Source organism: Trachypithecus francoisi, unplaced genomic scaffold (assembly GCF_009764315.1).
Source record: "Trachypithecus francoisi isolate TF-2019V2 unplaced genomic scaffold, Tfra_2.0 Lachesis_group14, whole genome shotgun sequence".
Classification (NCBI taxonomy): Eukaryota; Metazoa; Chordata; class Mammalia; order Primates; family Cercopithecidae; genus Trachypithecus; species Trachypithecus francoisi.
Window position 1 is genome coordinate 50994406 of NW_022681459.1, and position 13912 is coordinate 51008317.

Below are 13912 nucleotides of genomic sequence, written 5' to 3' on the forward strand. Positions count from 1 at the left end.
TGTACTTAATATAAGCATAGCCAGAGTGACAAGCATTTCTTAAGCTACAGTGTGTTCTTGGTGAGAACAGTGTGGGTCAAAGATAAAGCTAAAAGAGGCCGAGGGACCTGGTGTGAGAAAATTCCCACACATCAGTTTTTGGTAGCTGTTTTTAATTAGAGCACCCCACCCTCTTGCCCACCCAGCCCAGGTGGTTCTGGTTATAATATCATGGACTTCAGTCTGTGATTCATAGCACTTTTCACTTGCTGGATCTCCAGTTCAGACTCCATTTCTACACCCAGGAAGACTATCAAGCCCTAGCAAGTTTTCCAAGTAATATTTTAAGTATCTGTGGGTTTTTTTTTTTCCTTTTGTTTGTTTTTTTTAAATAATGAGAAAAAGTAATTCCCCAGAGGGAAAACTCTTTTAGCATGGTCAGAACTGGTTCACATAACTGGAGGCACCCCGAATTCAGACCAGCATCTCACTGGGTGTGGTGGCTCATGCCTGTAATCCCAGCACTTTGGGAGGCCGAGGCTGGCGGATCACTTGATGTCAAGAGCTCAAGACCAGCCTGACCAACATTATGAAACCCTGTCTCTACTAAAAAATACAAAATTAGCCGGGCGTGGTGGTGCATGCATGTAATCTCAGCTACTTGGGAGGCTGAGGCAGGAGAATTGCTTGAATCCAGGAGGCAGAGGTTGTAGTGAGCCGAGATTGTGCCACTGCACTGCAGCCTGGTTGACAGAGTGAAACTCCGTCTCAAAAACAACAGCAAGCCGGGCATGGTGGCTCACGCCTATAATCCTAGCACTTTGGGAGGCCGAAGCAGGTGGATTGCCTGAGCTCAGGAGTTCAAGACTAGCCTGGGCAACACGATGAAACCCCGCCTCTACTAAAGTACTTGGGAGGCTGAGACAGGAGAATCACTTGAACCCGGGACGCAGAGGTTGCAGTGAGCCGAGATCATGCCACTGCACTCTAGCCTGGGCTGTAGAGTGAGACTCCGTCTCAAAAAAAAAGAAAAAAAATAAAAAAACAGGCCAGGCGCAGTGGCTCACGCTTGTAATCCCAACACTTTGGGAGGCCAAGGCCGGCGGATCACGAGGTCAGGAGTTGGAGACTAGCCTGGCCAACACAGTGAAACCCCATCTCTACTAAAAATACAAAAAATAGCTGGGCGAGGTGGTGGCCACCTGTAATCCCAGCTACTAGGGAGGCTGAGGCAGGAGAATCTCTTGAACCCAGGAGGTGGAGGTTGCAGTGAGCTGAGATCGTGCCACTGCACCCCAGTCTGGCGACAGAGCAAGACTCTGTCTCAAAAACAAACAAACAAAAAAAACAGCAACTACAGAAAACCAGACTTGCATCTCCAGTACACCTATAGCAAAAGGGGACCTTGCCTGTTCTAGAAGTGACTCCTATCCTGCAGACAAATGGCTTCTCTGCCTCTGGGTTTAAAGAATCAAATATGGCTGGGTGCGGTGGCTCACGCCTGTCATCTCAGCACTTTGGGAGGCCAAGGCGGGTGGATCACCAGGTCAAGCGATCAAGACCATCCTGGCCAACATGGTGAAACCCCATCTCTACTAAAAAATACAAAAAATTAGCTGAGCATGGTAGTGCACCCCTATAGTCCTAGCTTCTTGGGAGGCTGAGGCAGGAGACTCGCTTGAACCCAGAAAGTGGAGGTTGCAGTGAGCCAAGATCATGCCACTGCACTCCAGCCTCGTGACAGAGCGCAACTCCATCTCAGAAAAAAAAAACAATCTTACATGAGATGAAGCAGCTAGTGCCACTCCCTGTGCTCTCTTGTTCAAGAATATGGCAGAAGTGGACGTGTGTGGGATTTTTTTCCTTGTAGCTACAAGTATATCCATTGACACTTTTCCCTTTAAATTATACGTTTGACCAGTAGATACCTATCTTACCTTCAAGTTGAAAACATACCAGGTTACTGTTATATATACTGAAATTTGAGGTATGAAACTGATCATAAGGTCAAGAATGGTGGTGGCTCATGCCTATAATCCCAAAGCCTTGGAAGGCTGAGGTATGAGTATCTCTTGAGGCCAGGAGTTTAAGATCAGCCTGGGTAAGCAACATAGTGAAACCCCATCTCTACAGGAAAAAAAAAAAAAAAAGAAAATTGGCTGGGCGTGGTTGTACATGCTGGTCTTCACAGCTACTCAGGAAGCTGAAATGGGAGGATTGCTTGAGCCCAGGAGTTTGAGGCTGTAGTGAGCCGGGATTGTACCACTGCACTGAAGACTTGGCAGAGCAGTGCAGACCCTATGTCTAAGAGAAAAAAAGAAATAAACTGAGAATAAAATATTTTTTAGTGCCGGGTACAGTGACACACACTTGTAATCCCAGCACTTTGGGAGGCCAAGGCAGGTGGATCACCTGAAGTCAAAAGTTTGAGACCAGCCTGGCCAACATGGTAAAAATCCCATCTACTAAAAATACAAAAATTAGCCGGGCGTGATGGCGCATGTTGCTACTCAGGAGGCTGAGGTAGGAGAATCGCTTGAACCTGGAAGGCGGAGGTTGCAGTGAGCTGAGATCGCACCATTGCACTCCAGCCTGGGCGTCAGAACAAGACTCAGTCTCAATAAAAAGAAAAAAAAAATCTATATATATTTTTTACATTGAAGTTCACATGATATAAAATTAACCATTTAAAAATGAACAGTTCAGGGCGTTTAGTACATCCACAGTGTTGTGCAACTCTCACGTCCATCTAGTTTCTGACCATTTTCATCACCCTGAGATGAAACCCCATCCCCTTAAGCAGTCACTTTCCAACTCCTTCTCCCACCCCCGGCAACCAGTAATCTACTTTCTTTCTCAAAGATTTGCCTATTTGCTGTGTTTCACATAAATGGAACTATACAGTATGTGGCCTTTTGTGTCTGACTTCTTTTACTTAGCGTGTTTTTAAGATTTATCAAGTTGTAGCATGCATCATAAAGAAAATAAGCATTTGTGTTGAGTACTCCTTCTCTCCCCTCCACTTTTCCCAGTGGCCATGCAGCAGCCCGCCACCACCTGGCACACAGCAGGAGTGGATGACTTCGCCAGCTTCCAGCGCAAGTGGTTTGAGGTGGCCTTTGTGGCAGAAGAGCTCGTGCATTCTGAGATTCCTGCCTTTCTCCTGCCCTGGCTACCCAGCCGGCCAGCCTCCTATGCAAGTAGGCACAGCTCCTTTAGCCGAAGTTTTGGAGGACGGAGCCAGGCAGCAGCACTTTTAGGTACATGTTCAAGCCAGACGAGGTCTGGGGGTGTGCCAGTGGATGGCTGCGGGAAAGTAGTGGCCAGCCAAGGGAACGATGCCACATGAACCAGGATTAGAGTCGCTGAGGCTGTCACAACGGCCACCGTGTCTGTCTGCACTGTTGGCTCCCTTGTTGACTTCCACTTGCTGAGTGGTTTTATGATTGTCCCAACCAACAGACAGTATTTAGCACCTCTCAAATCAGAACATAGTGCCAGACCTGCTCGGATAGGAGAGAAGAAATATGTGGCCAATTTTCCCAAGAGTGCTGTAGGATATAGGAGATGTGAGATAGTGCTCACTGTACCAGCTAGTTCCTGCCAGAGGCCTTCCCTACAACCATAGCATCCTATGATCTCAGAAGAGGAAGGAACCTAAAAGTTCATCCATTCCAGACACTCATGAAGAGCAAGTCTCTCTCTCTCTCCTCTTCCTTTCCTCCCCAAATGTGCTTACCATATTGAAGTATATAAACTGAAACACTTCCCTCCTTTCCACCATTCCTGCAGCTCTAAGATGGGGGTGAACACCTGCTTATTGAAAGGCGATGACCTCTGATAGGAAATGAGGAACTCTGCCCTAGGGGACCTGACTAATGGGTTGAAATGTGAACTTCTTTAGAAAATACCTGCTCTGGGCAAAGACCATGAGATTTATCTTAAGGGCAAGGTGGAGGATCCTGAAAACCCTCTGAAAGGAAGAAAGCAAATAGAACATAGACCAATCTCCAGCGAATTTCCATGTTCTGCTTTGTTTGCCTGTAAACGCCCAGTTAATTGGAAATCTTTTCTAGCTGGTAAAACAGAGATGTTAATGGTCATCAAAGTTTCTAGATCCAGGCCGGCACGGTGGCCCACGCCTGTAATCCCAGCACTTTGGGAGGCTGAGGCGGGCGGATCATGAGGTCAGGAGATCGAGACCATCCTGGCTAACACGGTGAAACCCCATTTCTACTCAAAATACAAAAAATTAGCGAGGTGTGGCATTGTGCGCCTGTAATCCCAGGTACTTGGGAGGCTGAGGCAGGAGAATGGCATGAACCCGAGAGGCGCAGCTTGCAGTGAGCCAAGATTGTGCCACTTACACTCCAGCCTGGGTGACAGAGTGAGACTGTGTCTCAAAAAAAAAAAAAAAAAAAAAATTTAGGCCAAGCGCTGTGGCTCATGCCTGTAGTCTCAGCACTTTGAGAGCCTGAGGTGGGTGGATCACCTGAGGTCAAGAATTCGATACCAGCCTGGGCAACATGATGAAATCCCATCTCTACCAAAATTGGCCAGGTATGGTGGCGGATGCCTGTAATCCCAGCTACTCTGGAGGCCGAGGCAGGAGAATTGCTTGAACCTGGGAGGTGGAGGTTGCAGTGAGCTGAGATCACGCTATTGCACTCCAGGCTGGGCAACAGAGCGAGACTCTGTCAAAAAAAAAAAAAAAAAAAAAGGCCGGGCGCGGTGGCTCAAGCCTGTAATCCCAGCACTTTGGGAGGCCGAGACGGGCGGATCACGAGGTCAGGAGATCGAGACCATCCTGGCTAACACAGTGAAACCCCGTCTCTACTAAAAATACAAAAACTAGCCGGGCGAGGTGGCGGGCGCCTGTAGTCCCAGCTACTCGGGAGGCTGAGGCAGGAGAATGGAGAATGGCGTAAACCCGGGAGGCGGAGCTTGCAGTGAGCTGAGATCCGGCCACTGCACTCCAGTCTGGGCGACAGAGCGAGACTCCGCCTCAAAAAAAAAAAAAAAAAGTTGTCTGGGTGCAGTGGCTCACGCCTGTAACCCCAGCACTTTGGGAGGCCAAGATGGGAGGATCACAAGCTCAGGAGATCAAGACCATCCTGGCTAACATGGTGAAACCCCGTCTCTACTAAAAATACAAAAAAATTTGCTGGGCATAGTGGTGGGTGCCTGTAGTCCCAGCTACTTGGGAGGCTGAGGCAGGAGAGTGGCGTGAACCCGGGAGGCAGAGCTTGCAGTGAGTGGAGATTGCGCCACTGCACTCCAGCCTGGGCTACTGAGCGAGACTCCATCTCAAAAAAAAAAGCTTTCATATCCTCAGATTCACTTGGATCTGGGTGTGGCTCACTCCAGCGTTTTCTAGTGCTGTGTGTGAGAAGTGAAGGGGTGAGGAGAATAGGGCAGAACCATGAAAAGAGCAGCCTCTCCTTTCCGTCAGGCAGTCATGACTTGCTCTTCTCCCTTCCTTGCATTTCAAACTCTACTTCCTTGACTTTTTTTGGGATTAAAGAAGCCATATACTCCCTGTTACCCTGGGGTGTGCTCACTTCCGGCAACCTAAACCACCTAGAGCACCACCAGGGCTTGAGACCTAAAGGCCTTTGAATAGCAAGCAGCGACCTTGTGATTTTATGTCGTAGGAGGACCTATTAGAAATAGCAAATAAGGCCAGGCATGTGGTTCATGCCTGTAATCCCAGCACTTTGGGAGGCTGAGGTAGGAGGATCACTTGAGGGTCAGGCGTTTGAGACCAGCCTGGCCAACATGATGAAACCCCATCTCTACTAAAAATACAAAAATTACCTGGGTGTGGTGGTGAATACCTGCAATCCCAGCTACTCAGGAGGCTGAGGCAGGAGAATTGCTTGAATCTGAGAGGCAGAGGTTGTGGTAAGCCGAGATGGCGCCACTGCACTCTAGCCTGGGTGGCAGAGTGAGACTCCATCTCAAAAAAAAAAAAAAGAAGAAGAAATAGCAAAGAAAAGGGCAAGTAACCAGTGGGAAGCAGAAGCCAATAGTCCAGCAACAAAGGTGGAGTGGGGAAAACCTGTTACAAATATAACAAACACAAGAACTTGATAAATACAGTGTTAATCATTCACTTCTAGCACTAGATTGCATACGAGAAGCTTCTCAAGAAACAGCTTTACACCATTTTTCTCACGAAATCAAGTTTATTTTTAGTAGCCAAGTTTTAAAGTCTACTTTTTCCTCATAGATAAAAATTAAGAATTTTCATCTCTGCAGAACAAGGAACTAAGCCTGAAAGCTAGGTGCTTTCAGATACGTACCGAAGAGAGTTGAAAAGTCACCTTCCCACTTGCCTCGAGGTTACTTTATAAGAAAAAGACACAATGCATTACATTAAGTAAATATTGGATTATGCATGGCGACAATTTATGTGAGAGCTGAAGAAAGCAAAAAGGTTTCTTCCTTTCGAATAAATTTGAAATAAATATTCAAATAAATGCCACAAATCCAAGTGATACCTCCTTGTGGTGAGAGGCCCTAGAACCAGCACATAGAGCATATTTACTCCACTGATTTCTTGCAAGTCTGTTTACAGATCTCTTGGTAACACCCCAGATTAGAGGCAGAAAACTGGGGGCAGCTAATGGCAGCAAGTGTATAACACATTTTAGCAAAAATGTTTTGCAAAATAAATCTGTTAAATTTTGGTCTTTTAAGGTGGAAAGTAACTCATTTGCTCGTTCTTTCTCTTTTTTTTTCTTTTTCCTTCTTTCTCTTATCTCCTCCCCTCCCCTCCCTTTCCCTTCCCTTCTCTTCTCTTCTCTATTTTTAAAATAGAGACAGGGTCTCCCTGTGTTGCCCAGGCTGTTCTCAAACTCCTGGGTGCAAGAAATCTTCCTGCCTCAGCCTCCCAAAGTGCTAGGATTGCAGGTGGGAGCCATTATGCCCAGCATTTTCTTCCTTTTCTTTTTTTTTTTTTTTTTTTTTTTGAGACGGAGTCTCGCTTTGTCGCCCAGGCTGGAGTGCAGTGGCCGGATCTCAGCTCACTGCAAGCTCCGCCTCCCGGGTTCACGCCATTCTCCTGCCTCAGCCTCCTGAGTAGCTGGGACTACAGGCGCCCGCCACCTCGCCCGGCTAGTTTTTTTTTTGTATTTTTTAGTAGAGACGGGGGTTTCACAGTGTTAGCCAGGATGGTCTCGATCTCTTGACCTCGTGATCCACCCGTCTCGGCCTCCCAAAGTGCTGGGATTACAGGCTTGAGCCACCGCACCCGGCCTCTTCCTTTTCTTGAGTGTTCAACAAAAGGAATTATTCTAATGTGAATCTTCTCCGGTAGATCATACAAAAGCCACAAGCAGGGTTTCTCAACTTCAGCACTACTGACATTTTGGCCCAGATCATTCTTTCTTGTGGGGAAGTGTTCTGTGCACTGGAGGATGTTGAGCAGCATCCCTGCCCTCTATTCAGTAGCACTCCCAGTCCCACCCAGTGTGACAAAATGTCCCCTGACATTGCCAAATGTCCCCTGGGGGCTGTAAAATTACCCCCAGTTGAGAACCACTGTCCTAGGGGGAATTGAAGGATTCCAGTCAGGAGCCAAGATTAGAGCAAAGCCTGAGAGGCTTTGAAGCCCATCAGTAACTTCCTTAAGCAGGTATCAGGTTGATGCATGATAAGGGCATGCTTTCAGAGCTTTGAGGTAGAATGAATGGTCAGAGCTGGAGCTGAGATGTTAGAGGGAAGCACTGTCCTCCGCTGTGCTCTGGCCCCTGGGCTCCTCTTGTGCTTTCATTGGTGCCAGTGGTGGTTGCTTCAGTCTTGCCTGCTCTGGTGCGGTGGTAATAACATTAATGCTGTGATTTGTAGAAAATTTATGTGTCAGGCCCTGTACAGAGCAGAAAATCGTCTCATTAGTCTTTACCTCAGTCTCCTGATGGGTACTACAATTTATGCTTTAGAGTTTAGGAAACTGTGAGGCTCAGAGAGGTGAAGTAATTTGCCCAAGGCTCTGCAGCCACTAAGTGCTAGAGCTGGAGTTTATTCTTAGGACTGCCTAGCCCTGAAGCCTGAGCGCCAAGCATACTGCATTTCAGCCCAAGGAGACAAAAGTCAAAGCCTGTCAGGACTTCGGATGATTTGCACAATAGCCCAGTTCCAGGAGTGGCTCCTGCCCTCAGTGATGAGGGACACTCAGGTCCCAGGCCCTTGCTACAGAACCACAGCTCTCTGGGTGTGCCCTTTTGTCCCCTCTGTGCTGTCCCTGCTGGTCTTCCCAGTGTACTCTCTCCAGTCCTGGCTTCAACAGTTCTTTCACTGTTGTCCCACAAGGACCTATAACCCATTGATCTTGCTTTCATTTTCTCCATCTCCCACTCACATCTCACTTTATGTAATCATAGCTTTGAGCCACCAAACCTCATTACACAGCTTTGAGCCCTGCTCCCCACCCTCATCATCAGCATCTTGTGTCACTGTGAAAACTGAAGCGGTCAAAAGAAAACTCCCACCTGCCCTCTGCCCTCGCGCAGTAGCTGTGTCTGTCCCCACTCCTCTGCCCTCCCCCTAACGCAGCATCTCTACCTGCACACGAGACCCCAGCCCTCGCGGTACTCAGCGTAGCACTTTGGCAGTCATCCCCTCTCTGCTAAAGCATCCCCGTCAATCTGTGACAAGCACACACTCTCTCCTGCTGGCAAAGCAAAACTCAAATCGGGTTTCTGTCCATTCCCTCCGCTGGACAGCCTTCCTGATGCAGGGAGCCCATGTTGTTTAGCCTGTGCCATTCCTTAGTCCTGGTCCTCCTTGCCCTGTGACAGCATTTGTCAAATGATCTCTGACTCCTCCTTTAAACCCTTACCTTGCTTGGCTCTCGAGACACTGCTCCTTTGGCTCTCCTCGTTCGTTTTAAAATCAGTTTCCTTTGCTGGTTTCTCTTCAGCAACCTAATATTTTTAATATTATAGCATACAGGCCTCATCTCCATACCCCCAAAGCGTCTCATCAATCCAGTGGCCTTTATTACCCCAAGATCTGGTCACTCCCAGAGTTCTGTCTCCATCTCAGACCATGTCTCCAATTTGAGACTCATCCCTCCAGCTACCTACTTGACATGGTCACTTAGAGGACTGGATGTACAGTGTTCAGAATCAGCCAACCTTGCTGTTTCCCCGCAACACCTTAGTCTTGCCTTCTCATTCTAGTCACTTAGGTAGAAAAACTCAGTTGCCTTATCATGCTCTTTCTTTCCTGCTCTACATCCAGCCCATCAGCAAATTCAGTTTTCCTTTTAGTTACCTTCGATATTGATTCAGGATTAACCATTCCTTACTGTCTCCTCTATGATCCTGGTTCAAGCCACCTTCATCTCCTGTCTGCATTGCTGCTGTCACCTCTGCACTGGCCTCCTGGATTCTGCCCCTGCTCCTTATAAACTGCTTTGCACACAGGAGCCAGAGAGACCTCTTCAAATGGAAGTGAGGTGGTGGTCCCCCACTGGGCAGGATCCTCTTATGGCCCCAGCTCACTCGAAACCAAAGCCAGAGTTTTCAGCAGCCCACAGGCCCCCAGGCTGTGGTCCCCTCATTCTCTGTCTCGTCCCTTGTCCACCTCCTGTGCACTCTGCTGCACCACGCTGGCTTCCATCTGTGTCTGGTGTCTGGGAACATGCCACACACATCTCTGCTTCCAGTGCTTTCCTTCTGCCTGGGGCATTGTTCCCCCAAGATGCCCTCAGGTCTCCCTCCCTCACTTGCTTCAAGTCTCTTATGCAAAAATCATATGTGAGTGAGCCCTTCCCTGACCCCACACCACACACTCGGGGCCCCTTTTCCTACTTCATCTCCTTTGCTCTTGCCACTACCTTTGTGTGTGTTTGTACAATTAGTGTGTTTTGAGACAGAGTCTCACTCTGTCACCCAGGCTGGAGTACAGTGGCATGATCTTGGCTCACTGCAACCTCCATCTCCCGGATTCACTGCAACCTCCGTCTCTGGGGTTCAAGCAGTTCTCCAGCCTCAGCCTCCCGATAGCTGGGACTACAGGCGCCCGCCACTACACCGAGCTAGTTTTTGTATTTTTAGTAGAGACGGGATTTCACTATGTTGGCCAGGCTGGTCTCGAACTCCTAACCTCAAATGATCCACCTGTCTTGGCCTCCCAAAATTCTGGGATTACAGGCATAAGCCACCCCTCCCAGCCTGTGTTTTTCTACCTCCACAAAAACTTAAGCCGTGTGATGAATTTGGTGTCATTCACTGGCTCTCCCAGCACCTAGAATGGTACCTAATGCATAGTTACTTGCAATAAATATTTGTTGAATGTCTGATAAAACATGAATGAATATAGTTTGGCAGAATTGGGGAAAATTGAATTTGGAACATTTGCAGTCAGCAAACCTTCTGACACTAAGCAATTAATTGTCCAGGTGTCAGAAAAACAGTAGTTCTGCCATTTATTCTGTTGAAAATGCTACTCGTCTCTGGTCATCAAGCAAATAAAGAAAAACAAAGAAAATACTACCAGCCCAGGAACAGACAAACTGCCTGTCACCTAGGCGTGTGCTTAGTCCCCACCAAGTGAGTGGACACGCCATATGTCACAGAGGCATGTGCACAGTCTCAGCCTGTTTGCTGCACTTACTTCTTGGTTAGAGTTACTGCTTGTGGAAAATGCCTCAGGTATTGTCACCTTTGCATCATTATTTTAGTTTTGGAGGCTCTCTTGACAGGTTGTTTTTTTTTAAGAGACAGGGTCGGCCATGCGCAGTGGCTCATGCCTGTAATCCCAGCACTTTGGGAGGCCAAGGCGGATGGATCACAAGGTCGGTGGATCACGAGGTCAGGAGTTCGAGACCAGCCTGACCAACGTGGTGAAACCCCGTCTCTACTAAAAATGCAAACATTAGCTGGGCGTGGTGGCGGGCACCTGTAGTCCCAGCTACTCAGGAGGCTGAGATAAGAGAATCGCTTGAACCCAGGAGGGTGGAGGTTGCAGTGAGCCGAGATCACTCCATTGCATTTCAGCCTGGGTGACAGAACAAGACTCTCTCTCAAAAAAAAAAAAAAAGAGAGAGAGAGAGATAGGATCTTACTCTGTTGCCCAGACTAGAGTGCAGTGGTGTGATCCTAGCTCACTACAACCTCAAACTCCTGAGCTCAAGCAGTCTTTCCACCTGAGCTTCCGAAGTAGCTGGGACTGCAGGTGCACACCATCATGCCCGGCTAGTTTTTTTGGTTGGTTTTGTAGAGACAAGGTGTCTCTGTGTTGCCTAGGCTGGTCATGAACTCTTCGGCTCAAACAATCCTCCCACTTGGCCTCCAAAAGTGCTGGGACTAAGGCATGAGCTGATTCCCTCTCTTGACAGTTTCTATAGTAATATCCTCGTTTCCAAAACCTTCTCCTTCTGCAGGCTGGCAAAACCCTCTTTTGACTTCTGGTCTTCACCTCAAGATGAGATTCAGATCATCTCAGTTTAGCTTTGATAATTCTTTTTTTTTTTTTTTTTTTGAGACGGAGTCTCGCTCTGTCGCCCGGGCTGGAGTGCAGTGGCCGGATCTCAGCTCACTGCACGCTCCGCCTTCCGGTTTACGCCATTCTCCTGCCTCAGCCTCCCGAGTAGCTGGGACTACAGACGCCCGCCACCTCGCCCGGCTAGCTTTTTGTATTTTTTTTTAGTAGAGACGGGGTTTCACCATGTTAGCCAGGATGGTCTCGATCTCCTGACCTCGTGATCCGCCCGTCTCGGCCTCCCAAAGTGCTGGGATTACAGGCTTGAGCCACCGCGCCCGGCCCAGCTTTGATAATTCTTAAGCCTATTTTAGGGCTTTAGCCTGGTCAGGAACTTGATTGCCTGACACATCTCTAAAACATCCTATCTTGAGTTGAGTAGGATTTCTGAGCAGAAGTCTCAGATAGGATGAGTAAGCTTGGTACTCACCCAGCATCCTGGAGCAACATGTCAATGATGGGACGGGGTGTTAAGCTTCATTATAAGGTTTCATTTCTTGAGAAAAGATTGTAGAACTACTGTCTTCCTGGGTTGAAACCTGAAAAGCAAGACTTGTCACTGGTGGTCTGGCCTGTTTGCCTATTGTGGTTTTTTTTCATAGGCACTGAAATAAAAAGATCTGGGGGTTAGCCTGGCTGAGGTTCTGATTCCATGATCTTGACCAAGGCATCTTCCCTCCCTGGGCTGCCGTTTCCTCATCTGTAAATGAAGGGGTTGGATTACTTAGGGAGAAGTAAACTATGACTTAAGCAGCCAAGTCGGGCTCACCATTTGTTCGTTTATAATTGACTATTTCTTTTAGAGGAGTTTTCGGTTCATAGCAGAATCTAATAGAAAGTTCCTATACATCTGGCCAGCATGGTGGTTCAAACCTGTAATCCCAGCACTTTGGGAGGCCGAGGCAGGTGGATCACCTGAGGTCATGAGTTTGAGACCAGCCTGGCCAACATAGCAAAACCCCATCTATACTAAACATACAAAAATTAGCCGGGTGTGGTGGCGCACACCTGTCATCCCAGCTACTTGGGAGACTGAAGCAAGAGAATCACTTGAGCCTGGGAGGCAGAGGTTGCAGTGAGCCAAGATCATACTACTGCACTCCAGTCTGGGTGACAGAATGAGACTCCATCTCTTAAAAAAGAAAAAGAAAATTACTATACACCGTTTGACCTCCACCCCCACAACCTGCTGCCCCTACTATCAACATCCCCAGACGGAGTAGTCCATTTTTACAAGGTACAATCCATAAACCTACATTGACATCATTATCACCCAGAATCCATGGTTTACATTTCAGGGTTCACTCTTGGTGTTGTATATTCCTTTTTTTTTTTTTTTTTTGAGATGGAGTCTTGCTCTGTCGCCAGGCTGGAGTGCAATGGTGCGATCTCAGCTCACTGCAACCTCTGCCTCCCAAATTCAAGCGATTATCCTGCCTCAGCCTCCCGAGTAGTTGGGACCACAGGTGCGCGCCACCACACCCAGCTAATTTTTGTATTTTTAGTAGAGACAGGGTTTCACCATGTTGGCCAGGATGGTCTCGATCTCTTGATCTCATGATCCGCTCACCTCGGCCTCCCAAAGTGCTGGGATTACAGGTGTGAGCCATTGTGCCTGGCTGGTGGTGTATATTCTATAGGTTTGGACAAATGTACAGTGACACATGTCTAACATTATAATATCATACAGAATAGTTTAACCACCCTAAAACTCAGTCTGCTTTTATAAAGTTTTATTGGAATATAGCCAAGCACATTCATTATGTAACGTTTGTGGCTGCTTTTGCACTACAATAGCAGAGTTGAGTAGTTGCAACAGAAACCATATGTCTCACAAAATGTGAAATATTTATAATGGGGCCTTTTACAGAAAGTTTTCAAATCTCTAGTCTAGATGATTTCCAGGAAACTTCTAGAATCTGCAGTTTTCTTTTAGGCATTGTACATGCTATACATGCAATAACATCTTGTATATAGTTTCATATCTGGATACTTAGTTGTTTGTTCTTCATCCCACTCCTTTTCTCGCTCTCTTGGGGCCCCTCCTGTGTGCTGACATAGCTGCCACTGTCCCAGAGCAGAGGACTGTGACCCTGGATGTTGACGTGAACAACCGCACAGACCGGCTGGAGTGGTGCAGCTGTTATTACCATGGCAACTTTTCTCTGAATGCAGCCTTTGAGATCAAGCTGCACTGGATGGCGGTGACCGCAGCAGTACTCTTTGAGATGGTGAGAACCTTCATGCATGTCGTCGGGCCTTTGGCTCACCTCACAGTGGGGCATGGAGATGCTTGATAGAGATTCATGTCACTGTAATTTTTTAGTTCAGGCTCTTATTACCATTCATTAGGACTACTGGAGTAACCTTTTTAAAAAATTTAAACATAGTGAAAATTTCAAGTGATCAAAAAGGGTAGAATCAGGGTTTCTTAGCCTTGGCA

The 13912-nt window shown here is 47.5% G+C and overlaps 1 protein-coding gene across 13 annotated transcripts in view; it reads left to right on the top strand.

The window, feature by feature from the left end:
* The window catches only part of DEPDC5 (DEP domain containing 5, GATOR1 subcomplex subunit), a 155889-nt gene that overhangs the window by 127513 nt on the left and 14464 nt on the right, over positions 1–13912 (top strand). For 11 of the 13 annotated variants that reach the window (XR_004442408.1, XM_033233340.1, XM_033233339.1 and 8 more), the window contains 2 exons: positions 3012–3239; positions 13531–13700. Coding sequence is in view for 12 of the 13 variants with exons in the window: in XM_033233340.1 (XP_033089231.1) it covers positions 3012–3239; positions 13531–13700 (398 nt within the window). In the remaining variant the exon portion in view is untranslated. Of the gene's footprint in view, positions 1–3011; positions 3240–13530; positions 13701–13912 lie in introns of those variants that run through there. The other 2 variants (XM_033233349.1, XM_033233350.1) reach the window with 1 other exon arrangement.